The 18,170-nt window shown below is 45.8% G+C and overlaps 1 protein-coding gene across 4 annotated transcripts in view; it reads left to right on the top strand.

Moving 5' to 3' along the window:
* The window catches only part of Raver2 (ribonucleoprotein, PTB binding 2), a 79,107-nt gene that overhangs the window by 10,240 nt on the left and 50,697 nt on the right, over nucleotides 1-18,170 (top strand). For all 4 annotated transcript variants that reach the window (XR_005974379.1, XM_041652829.1, XM_041652828.1 and 1 more), the window contains exon 2: nucleotides 12,535-12,601. Coding sequence is in view for 3 of the 4 variants with exons in the window: in XM_041652829.1 (XP_041508763.1) it covers nucleotides 12,535-12,601 (67 nt within the window). In the remaining variant the exon portion in view is untranslated. The remainder of the gene's footprint in view (nucleotides 1-12,534; nucleotides 12,602-18,170) is intronic.

The following is an 18,170-nucleotide window of genomic DNA, read 5'->3' as shown; positions in this document are numbered from 1 at the left end:
ACACTGTCCGCACAGTGCTTGGGCTGAAGTAAACAACCAATGGTTCCCGTTAGTCGACTGCTAACACAAATGCGGAATCCAGGGCTTGGGAGATAGCTCAATTAGTAAAATACTTGCTGTGCGGATTGTGCTCAATCCCAGCACCCCCCCCCCCCTTTTTTTTAAAAAAATATTTCTAAATCCAAGCATGGTAGCATTTGATGATAATCCCTGCACTGGGGAAGTCCAGACAGGAAGACCCCTGAGGCTCATGGTTGGGCAGTGTAGCCCATCACTGAGCCCCAGGTTCTAGAGAGAGACTCTGCTTCAAATTCGAGCCAGTTGTGGGGCAGTGATTCAGCAGGGATGTGCTTGCTGCCAGGACTGGTGACGTGATCCACATGACGGGAGAGAGCCAGCTCCCACAGGTTGTCCTCTGACCTCTCCTCCCGTGCTGTGGCACCCCCCCCACACACTCACAAATAAATGAACTGAATAAAATATGCCTAAAAAACAAAATGAACAGAAAACCAAGGTGGACAGCTCTGGAGTAATGCATCTACTTATCTTAAAAATTTTGCTCAGTCTCTCCCTGTAGGACTTTCATTGTTTTCCTACCACCCTTTCTCAGCATCTAAGTGTCAGACTAGCAGATATGGGGATTGCGTGGATGGGATGTTTTTTTAAGAGTTGTTGATTGCGAGCTGTGGAGATGATTCGGTGAATAAGTGCTTGTTGCAGAAGCATTAAGTCCTGAGATTGGGTCCCCAGCGCGTGGGTGAAAAGCTAGTTGTGACGACATGAAGCTGTAATCCTAGCAGTGTACTGAGGCAGGAGGATCCCTATGACTTGCTGGTCCACCAGTCTCATCTGGCAGCCAAAGACTCCGCTACTCCGGGGGTAGCGCAGATACCCCCGCAAGAGTGTGCCCGGGAGAAGCAAGTTGACCACTAAACATCATCAGGTACCACCTGACCACGGAGTCAGCCACAGAAAAGGTAGAAGAAACAACACACATGTATTCATCATGGAGGTCAAGGCCAAGGAGCACCAATTAAACAGACTGTGAAGAAACTCTTAGGCATTGATGCAGCTAAAGTCAACACCCTGAATAGGCCTTCATGGAGAGAAGAGGGCATATGCTTGGCTTTGTCCTGTTTATCATGCTCTGGATGTTGCCAGTGTAACTGGGATCATCTAAACTGAGCCCAGGAGCTAATTCTAAAATACACAATTTTTTTTCACCATTAAAAATAAAAAGAGGTGGAGGGGCTAGAGAGACAGCCTAGCAGTTAGGACTGCTTTCTACTTTTGCAGAAGACCTGGGTTCTATTCTCAGCATCTACAAGGTAACTCACAACTGTCTGTGACTTTAGTTGTCACCTTTTGTTCCCCTTGGGCTCCTACACACGTGTGGTACACATAAATTCATGCACACACACAGATACACACACACACACACACACACACACACTCGTGTTTTGGTATTTTATAGACCAGCTTACCCAGTATTGTGCAAACATTTATGGGGTGAGAAGACACGAGTGGGAAAAGTTGAAGAAGCCTTGATTTCTGTACCAATGTCTGTAGTGTGATTGCAGTCTGTACCAGCCAGGCTTCCATTGCTGCCACAAGGTACCTGAGAGAAATAGCTTCAAAGAGTAGAGCTGCCTTGGCTCATGTTTCAGAGGTCTAAGCCTGGTTTTGCTTGGCCCCATTGCTTCTGGGCCCAGGGAGAGTCATTGTGGAAAAGCTTGATGAAGGAGGCTGCTGACCAAGTAGCAGAGAGACAGAGAAGGGACCAGGGATAAGATTTACCTTCCAAAGTCCCCAGCAACCTCTCTCACAAGTAGCCTCCCCCTTCCCCCTGAGCCCCACTAGCTACAGACAGCTGCACCACCTGGGAACCAGGCCTTCAACACCTGCATGATCCTTTGAAACAGTCTCACTTGAAGGTCTTATTCTTGGAAGTTGACGTTGTGATCCACAATTTAAACAAAAGTGCAAAGGACTTTGAATAGCCAGGGTAATTGTGAAGAGAAGGCTCGTAGACCAACACTACCAGATTTCAATAGTTATTCTAAATCTGTAATGACTTAATAGTGTGATATTGATTAAAAAAAAAAGAACCGATGAATAGCTCAGCAAAGCAGAGTAGAACATCCAAGCATTCACCCACATGTGCTGAAGCAGCTAGTGAGTCCAAGACTCACATTTTCCAGTAGAGGATCCCCAGGGAAGTGGGAAATTCTTCTGCACAAAGCTGGCCCCTACCTAACACCACTCAGCAGTTCCTTAGAGGTGCCTCATAACCCGAGGGCGAATGTTAGGAAATAGTGATCTCTTTATGACCTTCGGTAGGTAAAGAGTTCCCAAATAGGACACAACACATCCTCCAGAAGAGAAAAATGATAGGTGAAACTTGGATAAAATGAATGACTTCATCAGGAAGACATAATTTTTAAAAAGGTATATCATAGACTAGAAGAAAATCCTTCATATTTGACAAAAGACTTGTAGGCAGAATTTTTAAAGAAATTCTAAGTTGGACATGGGGGCTCACCCCCGTAATCTTTTTTTTTTTTTATTACTTTTTTTTTTTTTTTTTTTTTTTTGGTTTTTCGAGACAGGGTTTCTCTGTGGCTTTGGAGCCTGTCCTGGAACTAGCTCTGTAGACCAGGCTGGTCTCGAACTCACAGAGATCCGCCTACCTCTGCCTCCCGAGTGCTGGGATTAAAGGCGTGCGCCACCATCGCCCGGCACACCCCCGTAATCTTAGCATTTGCGATGATGAGATTGAAGGAAGTGAGGGTTTGAGACCAACCTTAGTTACACAGTGAGATAACCTGGGCTACACAGTAAGACTGTCTTGTTGTAGTTGATCCGAAGGCGGGGGTTCTCTGTTTGTAGTCTTGACTGTCTTGGAACCCATTATGTAGACCAGGCTGTCCTCTAACTCACAGAGATCCTCCTCTTTCTGTCTCCTGGAGCCCTAGAATTAAAGGTGTGGGCCACCATGCCCTGCATAGAGACTCTCTTAAAAGAAAGACAAAGTGGTGGTGGTGGTGGGGAGAAAACCACAGATATTTTAGTAGAAGTTAGAAAGATTCATGAACTGACCAGATGGCTTTGTGGATAGAAGCACTTGCTGCCAAGCCTGATGACCTGAGTTCACTTCCCAGACCCTCCATGGTGGAAGGAGGGAACTGACTTCCACAAGTCATTCTCTGACCCCTGCACATTCAGTTTAGTGTGTTCCCTCTCCTTCCCACAAAGTAAACAAATGTAAAAAAAAAAAAAAAACCTAAATTAACCAGTTTAAAAATGGCCAGAAGGTTAGAAGAGATACTTCTGTTTGGGAAATACACATGGCCAGTGATCAGGTAAAAATCAGGGTCTGTGACTTGGTTACTCATGACAGGGAACCAGATGAAAACCACAGTTGACTACCTGTGTGCCTACCAGAATGGGTAAAAATAAAATGCCAGGTGACTCTCCCAAGTTGGCTCAGGTTCCTAGGACACTTGACAGCCATGATCCGCTAGTGAATGTATCAAGTGCTTCAAAGGTCCCTGAAACTGGCAGATTCTACAAAGGACAAACATAAGCTAAATATAGTTCTTTCTTAAAGAAAGAAAGAAATACAGGAGTCTGGCCAAGTTATAAAGTTACTCGTTTCACAGTCTGGTCCAAGGTCAAGGACCCATATATGGTGATAGCTGGGCTTCAGTAGTCCACTGCAGCGCAGGCCATCGGGTGGTGTGTCCTCCGTGTCTCTGTTGCTATCTGACAAATCCATCCGTAGTCAATGGCTGGGGCTCCACCTTGATGACCTTATATAACCCCAGTCAACCTCCAGACACAATCAGATTAAGTTTCTGCCCTCTTAATACTTCAGTGGCAATTAAACTCCGACAGAGCTTTAGAGGGACAAAACCTTCTTCAGACTGCTTTATTCTCATCTATAGTTTACTCAGAAATTTTTTCCTAGTTTTATTTTCAAAAGCCCCAAACTGGAAGCAAGAGTAATAAGGGGAATCTTCCCCCCCTCCAAACCAAAGATTTATACATATTTAAGGTAGCGTATTGTTAGCACAGGCTAGACAAATGTCCAATGGGACAGAAGCATGGGATTACACAATGATTTGTGTCTATCTGGAGGCCATTGTCTCAGAGAGGTAGTGTTATGGTTTGCATCTGAAATGTCCCCACAGATTCATGTTTTAAACATCCTGTCCCCAGCTCATGGCATAATTTTGGGAGGTTCTGGAAACTGGAAGTTGGGACTTGGCTTCGCTGGCAGAAATAGATTATGATGGGCAGACCTTGATGTTTATGTCCAGCCCTTGGTTCCTGCTGCGATGCTATCTCCTGTTCTACCTCAGTGGGAATGACCTCAACCATACAGTCTCAATTTAGACTGAGCTGTCCCCAAGAGCCTTCCCCACCATGACTGAGGGGAACCCTCCGAAACCATGAGCCCCAAAGCAAAGAGTTCCTTTCCTAAGTTTTTCCTGCTAACTTCTGCAGTGGCTCAGTGGTGGCCTGACAGCAGGTCATCCTGCTGGAAAGAAAATCAAATTTGAGAGAAGCCAAATTCCTACTTCACACTGTGTTTAAACTGCAAGTGCATGCTTGAAAGCTAACTTTGGAAACTGAGGCAGGAGGATCAGGAGTTCAAGACTAGACTCAGCGCTGAGACCTCCCATCTCAAATACTAACCAAACAAAATAGTAAACAGACAAAAAAACTGAAGTGTAAAAAGAAGAAAGCTATGGGAAAACAAGATCATTTTTATATTTTATAATTAGGAAGGATCCTCCTCAGCCTCCCTTCCTCCTTCCCCTCTTTTCCTCCCACCCTCCCCCTCCTTCTCTACCTCCTACTCCTGCTTTCCTTGTTTAAAGGCAGGGTCTTATGTAACCCAGTGGCTTTGACTGAACTCACCATGTAGCTGAGGATGACCTAGAACTCGCAACCTTTCTGTCTCCACCTCCTGAGTGCTAGGATTGCAGGTGTGCACTTGCACACCCTCTTAGAAGAGACTTCCTAAGACACAGACTCCACAGGTTTCATGGGGGAAGGAGCCGCTTTGTTAAAATGAAAAGCCACTGAAAATCTCAATTTAAACAGAGCAGCAGACCATGTACTAACGGAATACATTTGTAAAGTTGTTAATGCCAAAGGACTAGTATTCACGGTGTTTTTAAAGCCACCTACAGAAGAAAAAAAAAATAAGCAGTAGAAATAGGTACAGAAGGAGAAAGAAGTTCAGAAGGAGAACTAAATGTCAGGGAAGTGTAAGGAGGTACCTTGACCAGCCAGGGCTGCAGAGAGAACAAGTACAGTAGAATGCATATACATACCGGTGTGTAATAGAACATGTGAGTGTAAAGATTTGACTAATTCCTAAATGGGGAAGGACAGCTAAAACTAAGAGCCATTCTAGGGATTATATGAAACCCAGGAAAGCTTCAGTAGAAGCTTCCTAAAATAAACACGTATAGGAAGGTGGTCTAAATGAAATCACCAAATAACAGGGCAGACAGAGTCCCAACTGGCCATCTCTCTGCATCAAATGAAGCTTCCAGGACCAGGAATGGGTTACATCTAATCAAGTTCTTGTCTAAGAACTTGTTCCCATGGAACCCCCAAACAGCTTAGGCAGTTGCCAAGGCTAGGTGGTTCTCTGCAAATTGACAGTAAGGGCCTGTAGCTGAAGACAGTGCCTACATGACTCGCTGGGCACAGAGAGGTGGAGCTGGTGCTTGCCTAGTGCCTTCACCCTATGGACTGGTGTTCACAGTACCGGAAGGTATTCTACATGCTACCAAAGGAGAAAGGTAAACTCCAGCCCAGCTACAAACCCTTCAGTCTACATTGGTGACCTGCCTGTAAGATACATTGGTGCAATTGTGGTGCAAAGACTGTGGGAGTAACCAGCCAGCATCTAATAGGACTGATTTAAGGTCTACTCCATGAGATGGAACCGTACCTAACACTGCTTGAGTAGCCAAGATCAGCGAAGGATCTAAGAGAAAACCAATATTGCTCTTCTGCTAAAGACATGCAACACAAGTATGACTCCTAAGGACGTTCTGCTGCACCCATAGATCCCTGCCTTGCTCAGCCGTCAGCAGAGAAGCTTCCTTCTGCAGCAGGTGGGAACGAATCAGAGACCCACAGCCAGACAAAATTCAGAGAGTGACAGACCGTGGAACGGTCAGCCCTAATAGGGATGTCTCCACCAAGTCCCTCCCCTCAGGGCTCTGGGAATGCTAAAGAGGAGGAGGCAGAAAGAGTGTAGGAGCCAGAGGGGTTGAGGACACCGAGGAAGACTCCACAGGGATGGCACGCGTGAGCTCACGGGGACAGGCAGCATGCACCAAGGGAACCCCCATCCTTGACCCTGACACCATCTCCAGCAGAAGCCACCTGCTATCAGATGGAAAATTTGTCTTTCCCAAGGAAGTTTCACTGGATCAACAAACTTCGCTCGGCGCAGACGCCAGCACAAAACTAACTCCACGTCATCTCTGGAGCTTTTCTTTGTCTTCTAATGGTGAGTCAGGGCATGTTTTTTAACCTGAGAGGTCCTTTATATTATATATTATGCCTTCCAGTTTTATGCTTTTATGGGATGCCTGTGTGTGCAAACAGGTGTGTCCCTGCATCTACATGAGTTTCTTGTGCTTTTTTTCTTCAGTCCCTTTCCTTTCCTGGTTGTTTTGTTCTTCTTTGATTTGTTTGGTTTTGTTTCATCTTATTATTATTTTTTTTTTCTTATTCCTTAGGTGCCTGTTTGCTTTTTAAGGAAAGACAGAGGGGGTATGGATGACAGTGTGAGAAGTGGGGAGGAACTGGGAGGAATGGGGAGGAGGGGAAATGGTAGTAAGAATATAGTGTAATATATGAAAAAGATCTATTTTCAATAAAAGAAGAAATGATGAACAACAGCAAAAAAAAAAGATTTGAATCATTTAATTCGTGATTGTAAGCTGGCGTGTCCCAAGGCTGGGGACTTGGACAAGGTGAATGCTGTGGTCCTCAACTGGAGTCTTCATCAGGAAGCTACAGGGTTGGCTGTTAACACTTCACTACTTGAATGAGGTCCAGACACTGCCTGGAAGGGCTCCTTTTCTGAAGTCAGCCAGAGGTAGATGTATAAAATAATATACTACATGTATAAAATCATTCTTAGCAACACCAGGTTCATGTTTACCTGAATCACCAAGTGTTGCAGCTAAATTGATCTGAAATTAGCAGTTGTGATGCCCCCACCCCTTATTAAGAGGATACAAATTAAGACCACAAAGAGGCACAGTTTTATATCCACAAATCGACAACACCTTAGTCTCAGATAACACAAGCGCTGTAAGAATGTGGTTCAGCTCAGCAGGACCTAGGTACCCTGGGACTAGGATGTCACTGTCACCCCATTCTTCCACATGAGTTTCAGTTCCTTCTGAAGTTAATCCCTTGCAGCTGGCCATGGCAACACAAGCCTGAACTAACAACACTTGGGAGGCAGAGGCAGGAGGATTGCTGCAGGCCACCAGCCCACCTAGTCTATATAGCAAGCCCCAGGTCAGCCAGGGCTGTGCAGGGAGGCCCTGTGTCACTGTTGTGCAGGCAGGCATGCGTGAGAGTTCTCTCCTGTAGGACCTCTAGTGTCTGAATGCCAGTAGATGTGTAGCATTTACACGAATGTAATAGTTTATGAAAGTTAAAATAACATTAGCTGGAAACAGACCAGGCGTTAGAAATGGAGTCCTGAGTTTGAGCGTCACTTGTAAAAGCCCATGATAGTACACAGTAACCTATTGTTGGGCCTGTCCTTCTGTTCAGAGAGACACCTATAGAAAGGGGCAGAGGGCTGTCTAGACTTGTTTTATAGATAATACTGGTATTTTCCAATTGCTTACAGTTTAAAGTGACACATTTGTTATCTTTATTTTTACATTTATTTGTGTGTGTGTGTGTGTGTGTGTGTGTGCGCGCACGTGTGTGCATGTACGTGCCATGCTGTGCATGTAGAGGTCAGAAGATAACCTGAGAGGTTGGTTCTCCCCTTCCATCATCGGAGCCCTGGGATTGAACTTAGGTAGTCAGGCTTCGCAGCAAGTGCTCTTACCTACTGAGCCCTCTCAACAGGCCCCTTGCTCTTTTCTTTTAATCCAAATTAGTGGGATTTAAAAATAGTGTACTTAGCCGGGCGTGGTAGCGCATGCCTTTAATACCAGAGGCAGAGGCAGGTGGATCTTTGTGTGTTGAGGCCAGCATGATCTACAGCGTGAGTTCCAGGACAGCCAAAGATACACAGAGAAACCCTATCTTAAAAAAAAAAAAAATCGTAGTTTATTTATTTATCTTTTTAAATAGTGTGTTTTATTGTGGTATGTTTCAATCTGTGAAAGTCTTTCTTTAAAAAGTTACTTTGTGTGTGTGTGTGTGTGTGTGTGTGTGTGTGTGTAGGCATGTGTGCCATGATATGCATGTGGAAGTCAGAGGACAACTTTTGGGAGTGAGCTCTCTCCTTCCATACATATTTGTCCCACAGATCCATCTCAGGTCCTCGGGCTTGGTGGTGGGCATCTTTCTTACTCAGCCATCTGCCTGGCCCAAAAGCCTTTCTTGAAACATTTTGAAGCAGACAAGCAAAATTACACCTGCCAAGAGCTTAGGAAAGCTGTGCTCCAGGTTTGTGCCCTCCACGTGGGAAGAAGTGCAGAGCAGCTGTGGCTGGTTGATGTCTTAGGTAGGGTTTCTATTGCTGTGAAGACACCGTGATCACAGCAACTTTTGTAAAGGAAAACATTTAGTTAGGTTGGCTCGCTTACAGCTCAGAGGTGTTGTGGGATAATCTTTTTGTATACTGTGAAGATGTGTCTCTGCCAAGGCACTTTTTGAATGGTTTAATAAAGAGCTGAATGGCCAGTAGCTGGGCAGGAAAGGATAGGCGGTACTTCTGGGCAGAGATAGGAACTCTGGGAAGAAGAGAGGCAGAATTTGCTAGTGAGATGTGGAATAAGTTGGATGTACAGTATGGAGGAGAGTCATTGAGCTGCATGGCAGAACATAGATTAATATAAATGATTTAATTTAAGTTTTTAGAGCTGACTGGGTACAAACCTAAGCTAAGGCTAAGCCTTCATAATTAATAAGAATCTCCATTTGGGAGCTGGCAGTCCAAAGAAAGACCCGTTCCACAGAACTTCAGTCCATGACCATCACGGTGGGACATGGAGGTGTGCAGGCAGACATGGTGCTGGAGAAGTAGCTGAGAGCCCTACATCTTACAGGCAATAGGAAGTAGTCTGACTTACTGGGCGGAGTATCCTGAGCATAGGAAACCACAAAGCCCACCCTCACAGTGACACACTTCCTCTAACAAGGCCATACCCACTCCAACAAAGTCACACCTTCTAGTAGTACCACTCCCCAGGACATTATGGGGGCCAGTTATGTTCAGACTACCCCAGTTGGTGAGGGTGCCACTGTAATCAAAGTTGTTTATCCTTGGCCGAAACTTGGGAAGCTTTCCTAAAGCTTCAGGGAACGTTAGTGAATCTGACCCGAACCACTAACGTCTATCGAAACTGCCAGGTTGACACACTCCTTTGCCATAAGGGACTTATTTGTAAATGGTGTTGCTGATCAGAGTGCTTTCAAAGCGTGTATGAGACGGAAACTCATGCAGCCGGGTCAGCTCCTGGATGCCATCAGTTCAGCCCCTAAAGGTCTGTGTGGCAGAGCCCAGGGAAAAGCTGGCAAATGCCTCCTAGGATTCTGTCAGGTCTGAAATTTCTCCTTTGGTCTCCTTGCACAGAGGGAGGGATTGTGGGCAAAGAGAAAGGTCATTGGTTCTTTCTCTCCTGGAAGCTTTGGAGGACTTCCCAGGCACACCCTACACACAGAAAGCTGTTGTTAGAGGCACAGATGTTGTGAAGATAAGATTTCTAAGTTGCAAAATGGGCCTTTGGTCCTGAAGATTTCCTCAGGTGACGCCCTGAGCTAAAGGGAAGGCAGGGCACACCATTTGTTTACAGACACTTGATACGTGGTGAGTGCTATTGCTTTTTCTTTATCTAGCACTCAACAGCTGCTCACCAGCCAAATGAAAGATTAGAGTCTGTGCTACCAAAAGAATACACTTGATCCCTCCAATAAAGTCTTCTCTGTGAAGCGTTAATCTAGTCCCTTGGCAAGGAGTGTGGTTGTGCATTGGAGAAGTTAGGAATTTCCTAGGACCACAGTCGAGGTTTTCCAAGTCTGAGAAAACACAGCATTTAAGATAAACCACATTGGCATCTGACCGGCTCTAGTCTGCTGACTGGTTCACAAAACTGTTGTGTGTTTTTAGGCATTTATAATAAACTTACTAATAAGCAGTATGAGATGCTTAACTTCACCTGTCTGTTTTGTGTGACCAATGATTGTTGTATTTTCACCCAATTTATGTTTTGTTTTTCATGACAGGGTTTCTCTGTCTCTGTAGACCAGGCTGGCCTCGTCCTCACAAAGATCCACCTTTCTCTGCCTCCCGAGTGCTGGGATTAAAGGTTTATGTTTTTATAATTTGGCCATTATACCTATACTCTTCTTTCCCTTTTGTACTGGATTCAAAACTTAAAATTTTTCTCTTTTAGATTTTTAAATTTTATGTAGATTTGTGTTTTGCCTTCATGTGTATATGTCTGGGCACCGTGTGTGTATAGTGCCCTCAGAGGTCAGAAGAGGGGAGCTGAGCCCCTGAAACTGGAGCTCCTGATGGTTATGAGCTGCCATGAAGGTTCTGGGAACCAAGCCTGGGGAAGGAATCCTAAGCCATCTCCACAGCCCTAGGGAACCTTTCTAATGTGTGGCTATCCTCTTCTTTATCTTCCTTTTCTAAGTTGCTCTTAAATATAAAAATTATAATTGTGGTCATTTTTAACTATTAATGGTTACTTGATGATGTACTCCTTTGAAAATGTAAGGGTGTGTTTCCTGGAACCTCTCAGGACCACACTCGGAGGTTGCTGAGATCACTCACGCTACTTGAGTTCCTGCTGCTCAGGGTTTCTTGGCTTTTTTTTTTTAATTTATTTTTATTTTTTAGCATTCATTTGTATGTGTATACATATTCATTGTGTGTGTGTGTGTGTGTGTGTGTGTGTGTGTGTGTGTGTCTGTCTGTCTGGAGGCCCAGAGTTGGTATCAGGTGTCTCCCTTGATCCCTCTGCACTCTACTTATTAAGACAGGGTCTCTCATTTCTTCGCTGAACACAGAGTTTGCTCGTCTAGCCAGTTTGCCCCAGGGATCCCGCCTCTGCTTCCCGGGTGCTGGAATTAAAGTTGTCTGCCATCTCCCCATCTTTTATGTGGGTTCTGGGGATCCAAACTCTGGCCTTCACAGTTGTCTAACTAGCACGTTATCCCTGGAATCATCCTCTTCGCCCCCGGTTTTCTGATGTTTTGTATAAGGAAGTCTGGTACCTTCTACCCACTAAAAGCTAGATGAGCACTAATTATAACAGTCGCGGTGGTAAGAACTCACGGGATTCAACACTTCAGTGCTGACACCTGTGTTTTCTTCACAGGCGTTTGTCCCCTCCAGTGGGTTGCGTGTCAGTCTCTAGTGTGGGGGTCAAAGATCCCCACCAGTGATATCTTCAGTCCTTTGTATCTGTTAAGAATTGTGTGATTTGTGCCCACCCAGGAACACCACCCTGGTTAGAGTTACATGGTGAGATCCTGTAGAAAGAAAGAAAGAAAGAAAGAAAGAAAGAAAGAAAGAAAGAAAAAAGATGCAGAAGTTTTTCAATATCAGATGCTAATTCAAAACCTATTCACTTTGATATGTATTCAGATGCTTGCCTCATGCAAAGTGATGCGGGCAAAATATAAAAACAGAAAGTAATCTTATACCTTGTTTGCTGTGAGGAGCATGAGGAGCTGACGTCAGCTTTTACTGTTTCTGTTACATTGTTTTTATAAAACCATTTAATTTAAATTTAGTTTATAATTTAAAAAAAATCTACAACTTGCTTATCACAGTATATACCATATACATTTGGTTTTTTTCTCTCTATGTTTGTTACAAACATTTACAGGTATATTTCCTGCCTGAACTGGAGCATGCGGAATAATTTAATATATATATTTATTTCCACCAGAGAGGCATAGGTCAGGACATGATGGCGATTGGCTTAAGAGGGCACATTCTGTGGGAAATTGTCAGGAAAAGCTTCCCCAGAGCACTAGAGGTGGGATTTCCCGTGACCTTAGGCGACCTGTTCAGCTTCGGTGACTAGTTCAGTTCAGGCGTGCTAGATGCCAGTGCGCGTTTGAGCAGAGGTGCCAGTGAGGTGCGGGTTCACGCGGGCAGTAAGTGTGCAGTTTGAGTGTTAGATGGGTGTGTGGGAAGATAGCAGTGTGGAAGGGAGATGGCAGCATGCCAGAGACAGGGGAGTGGCAGTGTGACCGGGGAGGGTGGCAGTCAAGCTGGGTCAACTGCTAAGCACTAACCCAACTGATATCATTACTGACTTTTCATGGCTTTGTGTCTTTCAGGAGGTTCATGAGCTATTCCAAGACTACGAGCTAAAGTACTGCTATGTGGACAGGAATAAGCGAACAGGTGAGCGTTCTGTTCCAAGCACGTAATTTGTTTTGATTTCGCATGAAGCTACTATAGAGCAGGAAAGCTTGCTGTCTTTTGCTTACCTGTCTTCTTCTGATGCTGGGAATTGAACTTAAGGCCTTTGCGGGTGATGGCAAGCATCCAGCCGCTGGGCTCCATTTGTTGCCAGCTGTGGAGTTTCTAGTGTGAAATACTATGGGTGTGACTCACCGGCTTCTTCCTGAGGGCAATATTAATGTCCCGAACTTTAACCAGTAAACAAATACAGTGTAACTGCAGGTTTGATTTTAACAATGAACATTGAATGGTATGTGTTCTTCGGAGTGTGCTGTGGGTGCTTCCATCTGATAATGTTACCGGGTTCTGCAAACACACGGTGTGTAGCTTGACCTTCAGCTGGACAAATTAGGAAAACTTGCTTAGTTTTTCTGAGTACTAGTTTCATGTTTTTGAGATCAGAGCTCTGTTCTTGTATGGGCAATGATCTATAAATATTTGTGAACATTTTTTCGATGATAAAATACAGTACAGTTGATGGTAAGACCACTGTATACACGTGTATTCTAATGCAAATCATTTATCTAGAACTTGATGTGGAACACTTGCCTAGCTTGTGCAAGGAAATGGGCTTGATCCCAGCATTTCCCCCCAAAGTGTATAGCTTAATGTGTATTGCTGAATTGAAAACACCCCTTCTGCCCCTCAAAAACAAAAACAGCAGAAGACTCCCAGATACAGAGGAACCCCAGTTCCCAGCACCCTGACTGCATCTCCCCCTGGGGGAAACACATAGGAATCTGTTCCCAGTCTGTGGAATGTGGCATGATCATCCCTAGATTGTTGGGGGTTCTCTTGGGCACGAGACACTCTTTTGTTCTCCCTCCTAGGGGTCTTGAGAGGACAGATGTGTCTTTTCATAAATAAAAGGATAGTGGACATAACGTGTGTTCCTTCAGGTGAAGATTTCAGAGCCAGCATGTGGCTCCATGCCCTCAGACTAGAGTACTTGGTTCAGTGTGATTGGTCTCACAGCCCTTTCCACTTCCCCTTTGGAAACCCCACATATGTAACTCCCAGTTGAATGTCTTATTCCCCAATTGGAATATGAACTCAGTGCTGAATTACAGCGCTCTTCCAGTGCCTAGTCTGTAACTAGACATACTACTGAATAAATAAGGATTTCATTGCCCAGGGCAGGGATTCAGTGGCTTGGCGCTTCTAGGTATTTGAATTTGGGTCTCATGAGTATTCTACCAGGAAAGCCCCTGGAGATTGCTATCTTTCATTTGTGAGCAGAGGAAGATGTGGCAAAAGGAAAGTGCTCAGACAGGTGTGCAGACTCGGGCAAGAGTGCACAGGCAGGTGTGTAGACTCATTGCACAGACAGGTGTGCAGACTCGGGCAAGAGTGCACAGGCAGGTGTGTAGACTCATTGCACAGACAGGTGTGCAGACTCGGGCAAGTGTGCTCACACAGGTGTGCAGACTCGGGCAAGCGTGCTCACACAGGTGTGCAGACTCGGGCAAGCGTGCTCACACAGGTGTGCAGACTCGGGCAAGCGTGCTCACACAGGTGTGCAGACTCGGGCAAGCGTGCTCACACAGGTGTGCAGACTCGGGCAAGCGTGCTCACACAGGTGTGCAGACTCGGGCAAGCGTGCTCACACAGGTGTGCAGACTCGGGCAAGCGTGCTCACACAGGTGTGCAGACTCGGGCAAGCGTGCTCACACAGGTGTGCAGACTCGGGCAAGCGTGCTCACACAGGTGTGCAGACTCGGGCAAGCGTGCTCACGCAGGTGTGCAGACTCGGGCAAGCGTGCTCACACAGGTGTGCAGACTCATTGCACAGACAGGTGTGCAGACTCGGGCAAGCGTGCTCACACAGGTGTGCAGACTCGGGCAAGCGTGCTCACACAGGTGTGCAGACTCGGGCAAGCGTGCTCACACAGGTGTGTAGACTCGGGCAAGCGTGCTCACACAGGTGTGCAGAGTAGGGAAAGAGTGCGTAGGGAACATAAAGGGATGGTCAGAGACTTCAAGTCCCCGGCCCTCCAGCCTAAGCTCACAGTTTTATGGGCTGATAGAGAACATAGCCAGTATCTAACAAACCGGTGTTTGTGTGTTTTAGGGAAAAAGGGTTATATGATGCTCTAGGGCTGCCTGACTGGGCTGGGAAGGCCTAGAGCTATAAGGGGCGTGTCTATGGGGGAATATCTAGTTTAACTGAGGTAGCACATGACCAGGGGTCCTGGGCTGTACAAAAAGGAGAGAGTTAGCTGAACGCCAGCTTTTGTCTGCTTCCTGACCGAATGCCGTGTAACCAGCTGCCTCAGGTCCAGCCACCAGGACTTCCTCACCATGATGATCTATACCCCTAAACTGTGAGCCATGATAAATGTCCTTTCCTTAGGGTGCCTGCTGGCTGGCTTTATGTCTACTTGATCCACCTATAATCTTCTTAGAGGAGAGACCCTCTATTGAGAAAATGGCCTCCATAAGATTGGACTGTAGGCAAACCTGTAGGGCATTTTCTTAATTAGTGATTGAGGGTGGGCTCAGCCTTCTATGGGTGGTAGCACCCTACTCAGGTGGTCCTGGCTTCTACAGAGAAGCGGAGTGAGCAAGCCAGTAAGTGCTGCGGGAGCTACTTTTGCCCCATCAGCCAATAGCCTTTGAGATACCAGCCCACTGGGGTGTGGTGACTTTCGCTTTTAAAAAGTGGCGGCAGCCCTCTGCGCGCTCTCTCTTGCTTCGGATTGATTCCGCTTGCTTTTCCTGGTCATGCAGGAGGCTGTTGTCTAGGACGGTGATCTGTAAGTCTTTTCCCTTTAAATAAATAACTTTTTTATTAATCATAATTCCAAACTGTTGTGGGATTGTTTTGTGACTTACTTCATTAAGTAAGCAATATCCCTCCATTGCTTCTGCATCAGCTCCTGCCTTCAGGTCCTTCCCTGTTTTAGTTCCTGTCCTGACTTCCTACAGTGATGGACAACGGTATGGAAGTGTAATCCAAATAAACCCTTTCCTCTCCGTCTTTCTTTTGGTTGTGGGGTTTCACCATAGCAATAGCAACCCTACCTGAAACAGAAATTGGTACCAGGCTAGTAAGATACTGCTGTGACAGACCTGACCGTGTTGTTTGGGGGAGGATTATGAGAGGATCCTGGGATGTTGGGCTAGAAAAGCCATTGAGTGTTCAAAGCCTGGTGAGCAGTTCTGTGGGACTCTGGAAGATAAGGATGTTGAAAGCAGTGCAGAGGATGGAGGCCTGGCTTGCGATGTTCAAAAGGGAAGTTTAAAAATTACCTAAAGACTGTCAGGGTCGTGGCCTATTTGATCCTTTGAATTAAGGTTCTGTGGCTCTGGAAGCTGGGGCAGAAGAATCAGTGGCAATGAATGAGAGACTAGCGAGAGACTAGCCAAGCCTTTGCTTGGCTGAGACAATTGGTGCCTGTCGCCTGGGGCTGGGGAATTAGCCTTGATGAACGGAGAGACTCGCATCATTGAGGTGAAATCTTCCGTGAAGTGTTTACTGAGAGTCAACACACAAAACTTGTTTTCCACAGGCGACCAAGGTTGTGCCTAGGGCTGGCAGCCAGACTTGATAGTGGTGTAAGAGGCATCCTGGTGGTGCTGGTTTTGAAGGCATGAAGGGGTCATGGACAGCAGCTGAGGCTCGGTGCTGTGAGAGGGCATTGGCGAAGGTGCGGCCTCATTAGAGTTGAAGGCCCAGGACTGAGGGGGTCATCATGCAGAGAAGTTGAAGCTAGGTACCATGAAGAGACCCCTGGAGAGGCTGAAAAGTGCAGCCCAGTTGCAGCAAGGAACCCCAGGGTTTTGGAGATGCCAGTACCAGGGGACGGCCACCCAAGAACAGCAGAGGTGAAATGGAGCCTGCCTGACCTTAGAACTCAAGCTGAGTGCCGCAGGGGGCGGAGCCTCAGGGGTGGGGCCGCAGGGGGTGGAGCCTCAGGGGCGGGGCCACAGAAGTATAACAGAAGCCCTTGAAGGCGCCCAGAAGATCCCGAGTGAATCCCAGATAGTGAACCAGTTATTCACACTGTTGGAGTTTGGCTTTGCTTTGTTCAGATTGTGACCGTGCCCTTGTTCTAACCTCCTGAAGTAAGAAAGCACTTAATTTATTTTTGATTTTACAGGAGGCCCTAGGGAGTTGAGAGACTTCAAATTTTTAAAGAGATTTTGGTGTGCAGAGACTTTGGATTTTGAAAGAGACTGGCTATTTAAGAAACAACTTCTAAAGTGTTTGAATTTGTAAGGCTGTGGGACTTTTTAAGCACATAAAATGTTTTATACTGTGATTTTTTTTTTTATCTGCTTTGTTTTTGTTTTTGGAGACAGGGTTTCTCTGTGTAGCCCTAGTTGTCCTGGAACTTGCTCTGTAGACCAGTCTGACCTCAAACGCCTGCCTCTGCCTCCTGAGTGCTGGGATTAGCGATGCTCTGATGTCTTTATTAATGTGTGATCTTGATGAACAGGAAAGGAAAGGCTGTGGCTCAGCAATGATACGTTGGTGTGTCAAGTTGACAAGGGGTCAATTGTGCTGGATAGTTCATCAACCTTACACAAACTAGAGCCATCGGAGAGGAGGAAACCTCGGTTGAGAAAATGCCTCCATAAGCTCAGGCTGTAGGCAAACCTGTAGAGCATTTTCTTAATGATTGATAGGGAATGGGTGTTGCCATCCCTGGGCCTGGTGGTCCTGGGTTCTGTAAGAAAACAGTCTGAGCAAGCCAGTGTAAGCCGCACCCTCCATGGTCTCTGTCAGCTCCTACCTCCAGGTTCCTGTCCTGTTTTAGTTCCTGCCCTGACTTCTTTCATGGTGTTTCATTGTAACTCTAGTAACCCTAAGACAGGTGCACCTGTCATGTCATTGTGCCAATAAGAAAAGTAACTAGTAAAAAAAGAAACAACTCAAGCTTTTAAAAAAATTGTTTTGGAAACCAAGAGTTAATTCTTCTAAGGGCTGTTTCTGCTCTTCGCTTGGAAGAGTTAGCTGTTGTGTTGTCCTTGGCATTTGGAGAGCTTGCCCAATGAAAAACGCTTTGCTTTAAATGTTAACATCACTCTGTGTGGTAAAATGCTAACACTCCAAGAGCTGCCCCTGGGCATTAGGACCAACTGAAGGACAGAATTGCCCCGGCTGCGAGATTGCCCCCAGCCCCTGTGTCTTTGCTCTGAAGCACATACTACAGTGTTCTGTTTGAAGAGTCAAGTGTTTGCTCGTTGAGGAAGAGAAGACGAGGCCGTTCTAGAAAGCAGCTCTTTTATTTGTGCATTGCTCTGTGGGATTTTAATTGGAGGCTTTCGGGATTTCTTGCAAAAGTTCTTAAAAATATTTATATCCGTTAGTGATGACAGATAAATTATATAATTAAATTTTAATTTTAAAAACATAGACTTTGAGAGCTAGCAGGGGAAGCTCAGCTGCTTGTATACCCTGCTTGTATACCCTCGACCGGAGACCAGTACTCCCCTATTAGGGGAAGGTTGTCCTCTTTGACCAAGTGCACAGCTTCAGGAGGGACACATGGAACAGTGAGGG

Source organism: Microtus oregoni, unplaced genomic scaffold (assembly GCF_018167655.1).
Source record: "Microtus oregoni isolate MIOR12 unplaced genomic scaffold, Mior012 000005F_ref0000423, whole genome shotgun sequence".
Taxonomy (NCBI): domain Eukaryota; kingdom Metazoa; phylum Chordata; class Mammalia; order Rodentia; family Cricetidae; genus Microtus; species Microtus oregoni.
This window is presented reverse-complemented; position numbering and strand designations above follow the sequence as displayed.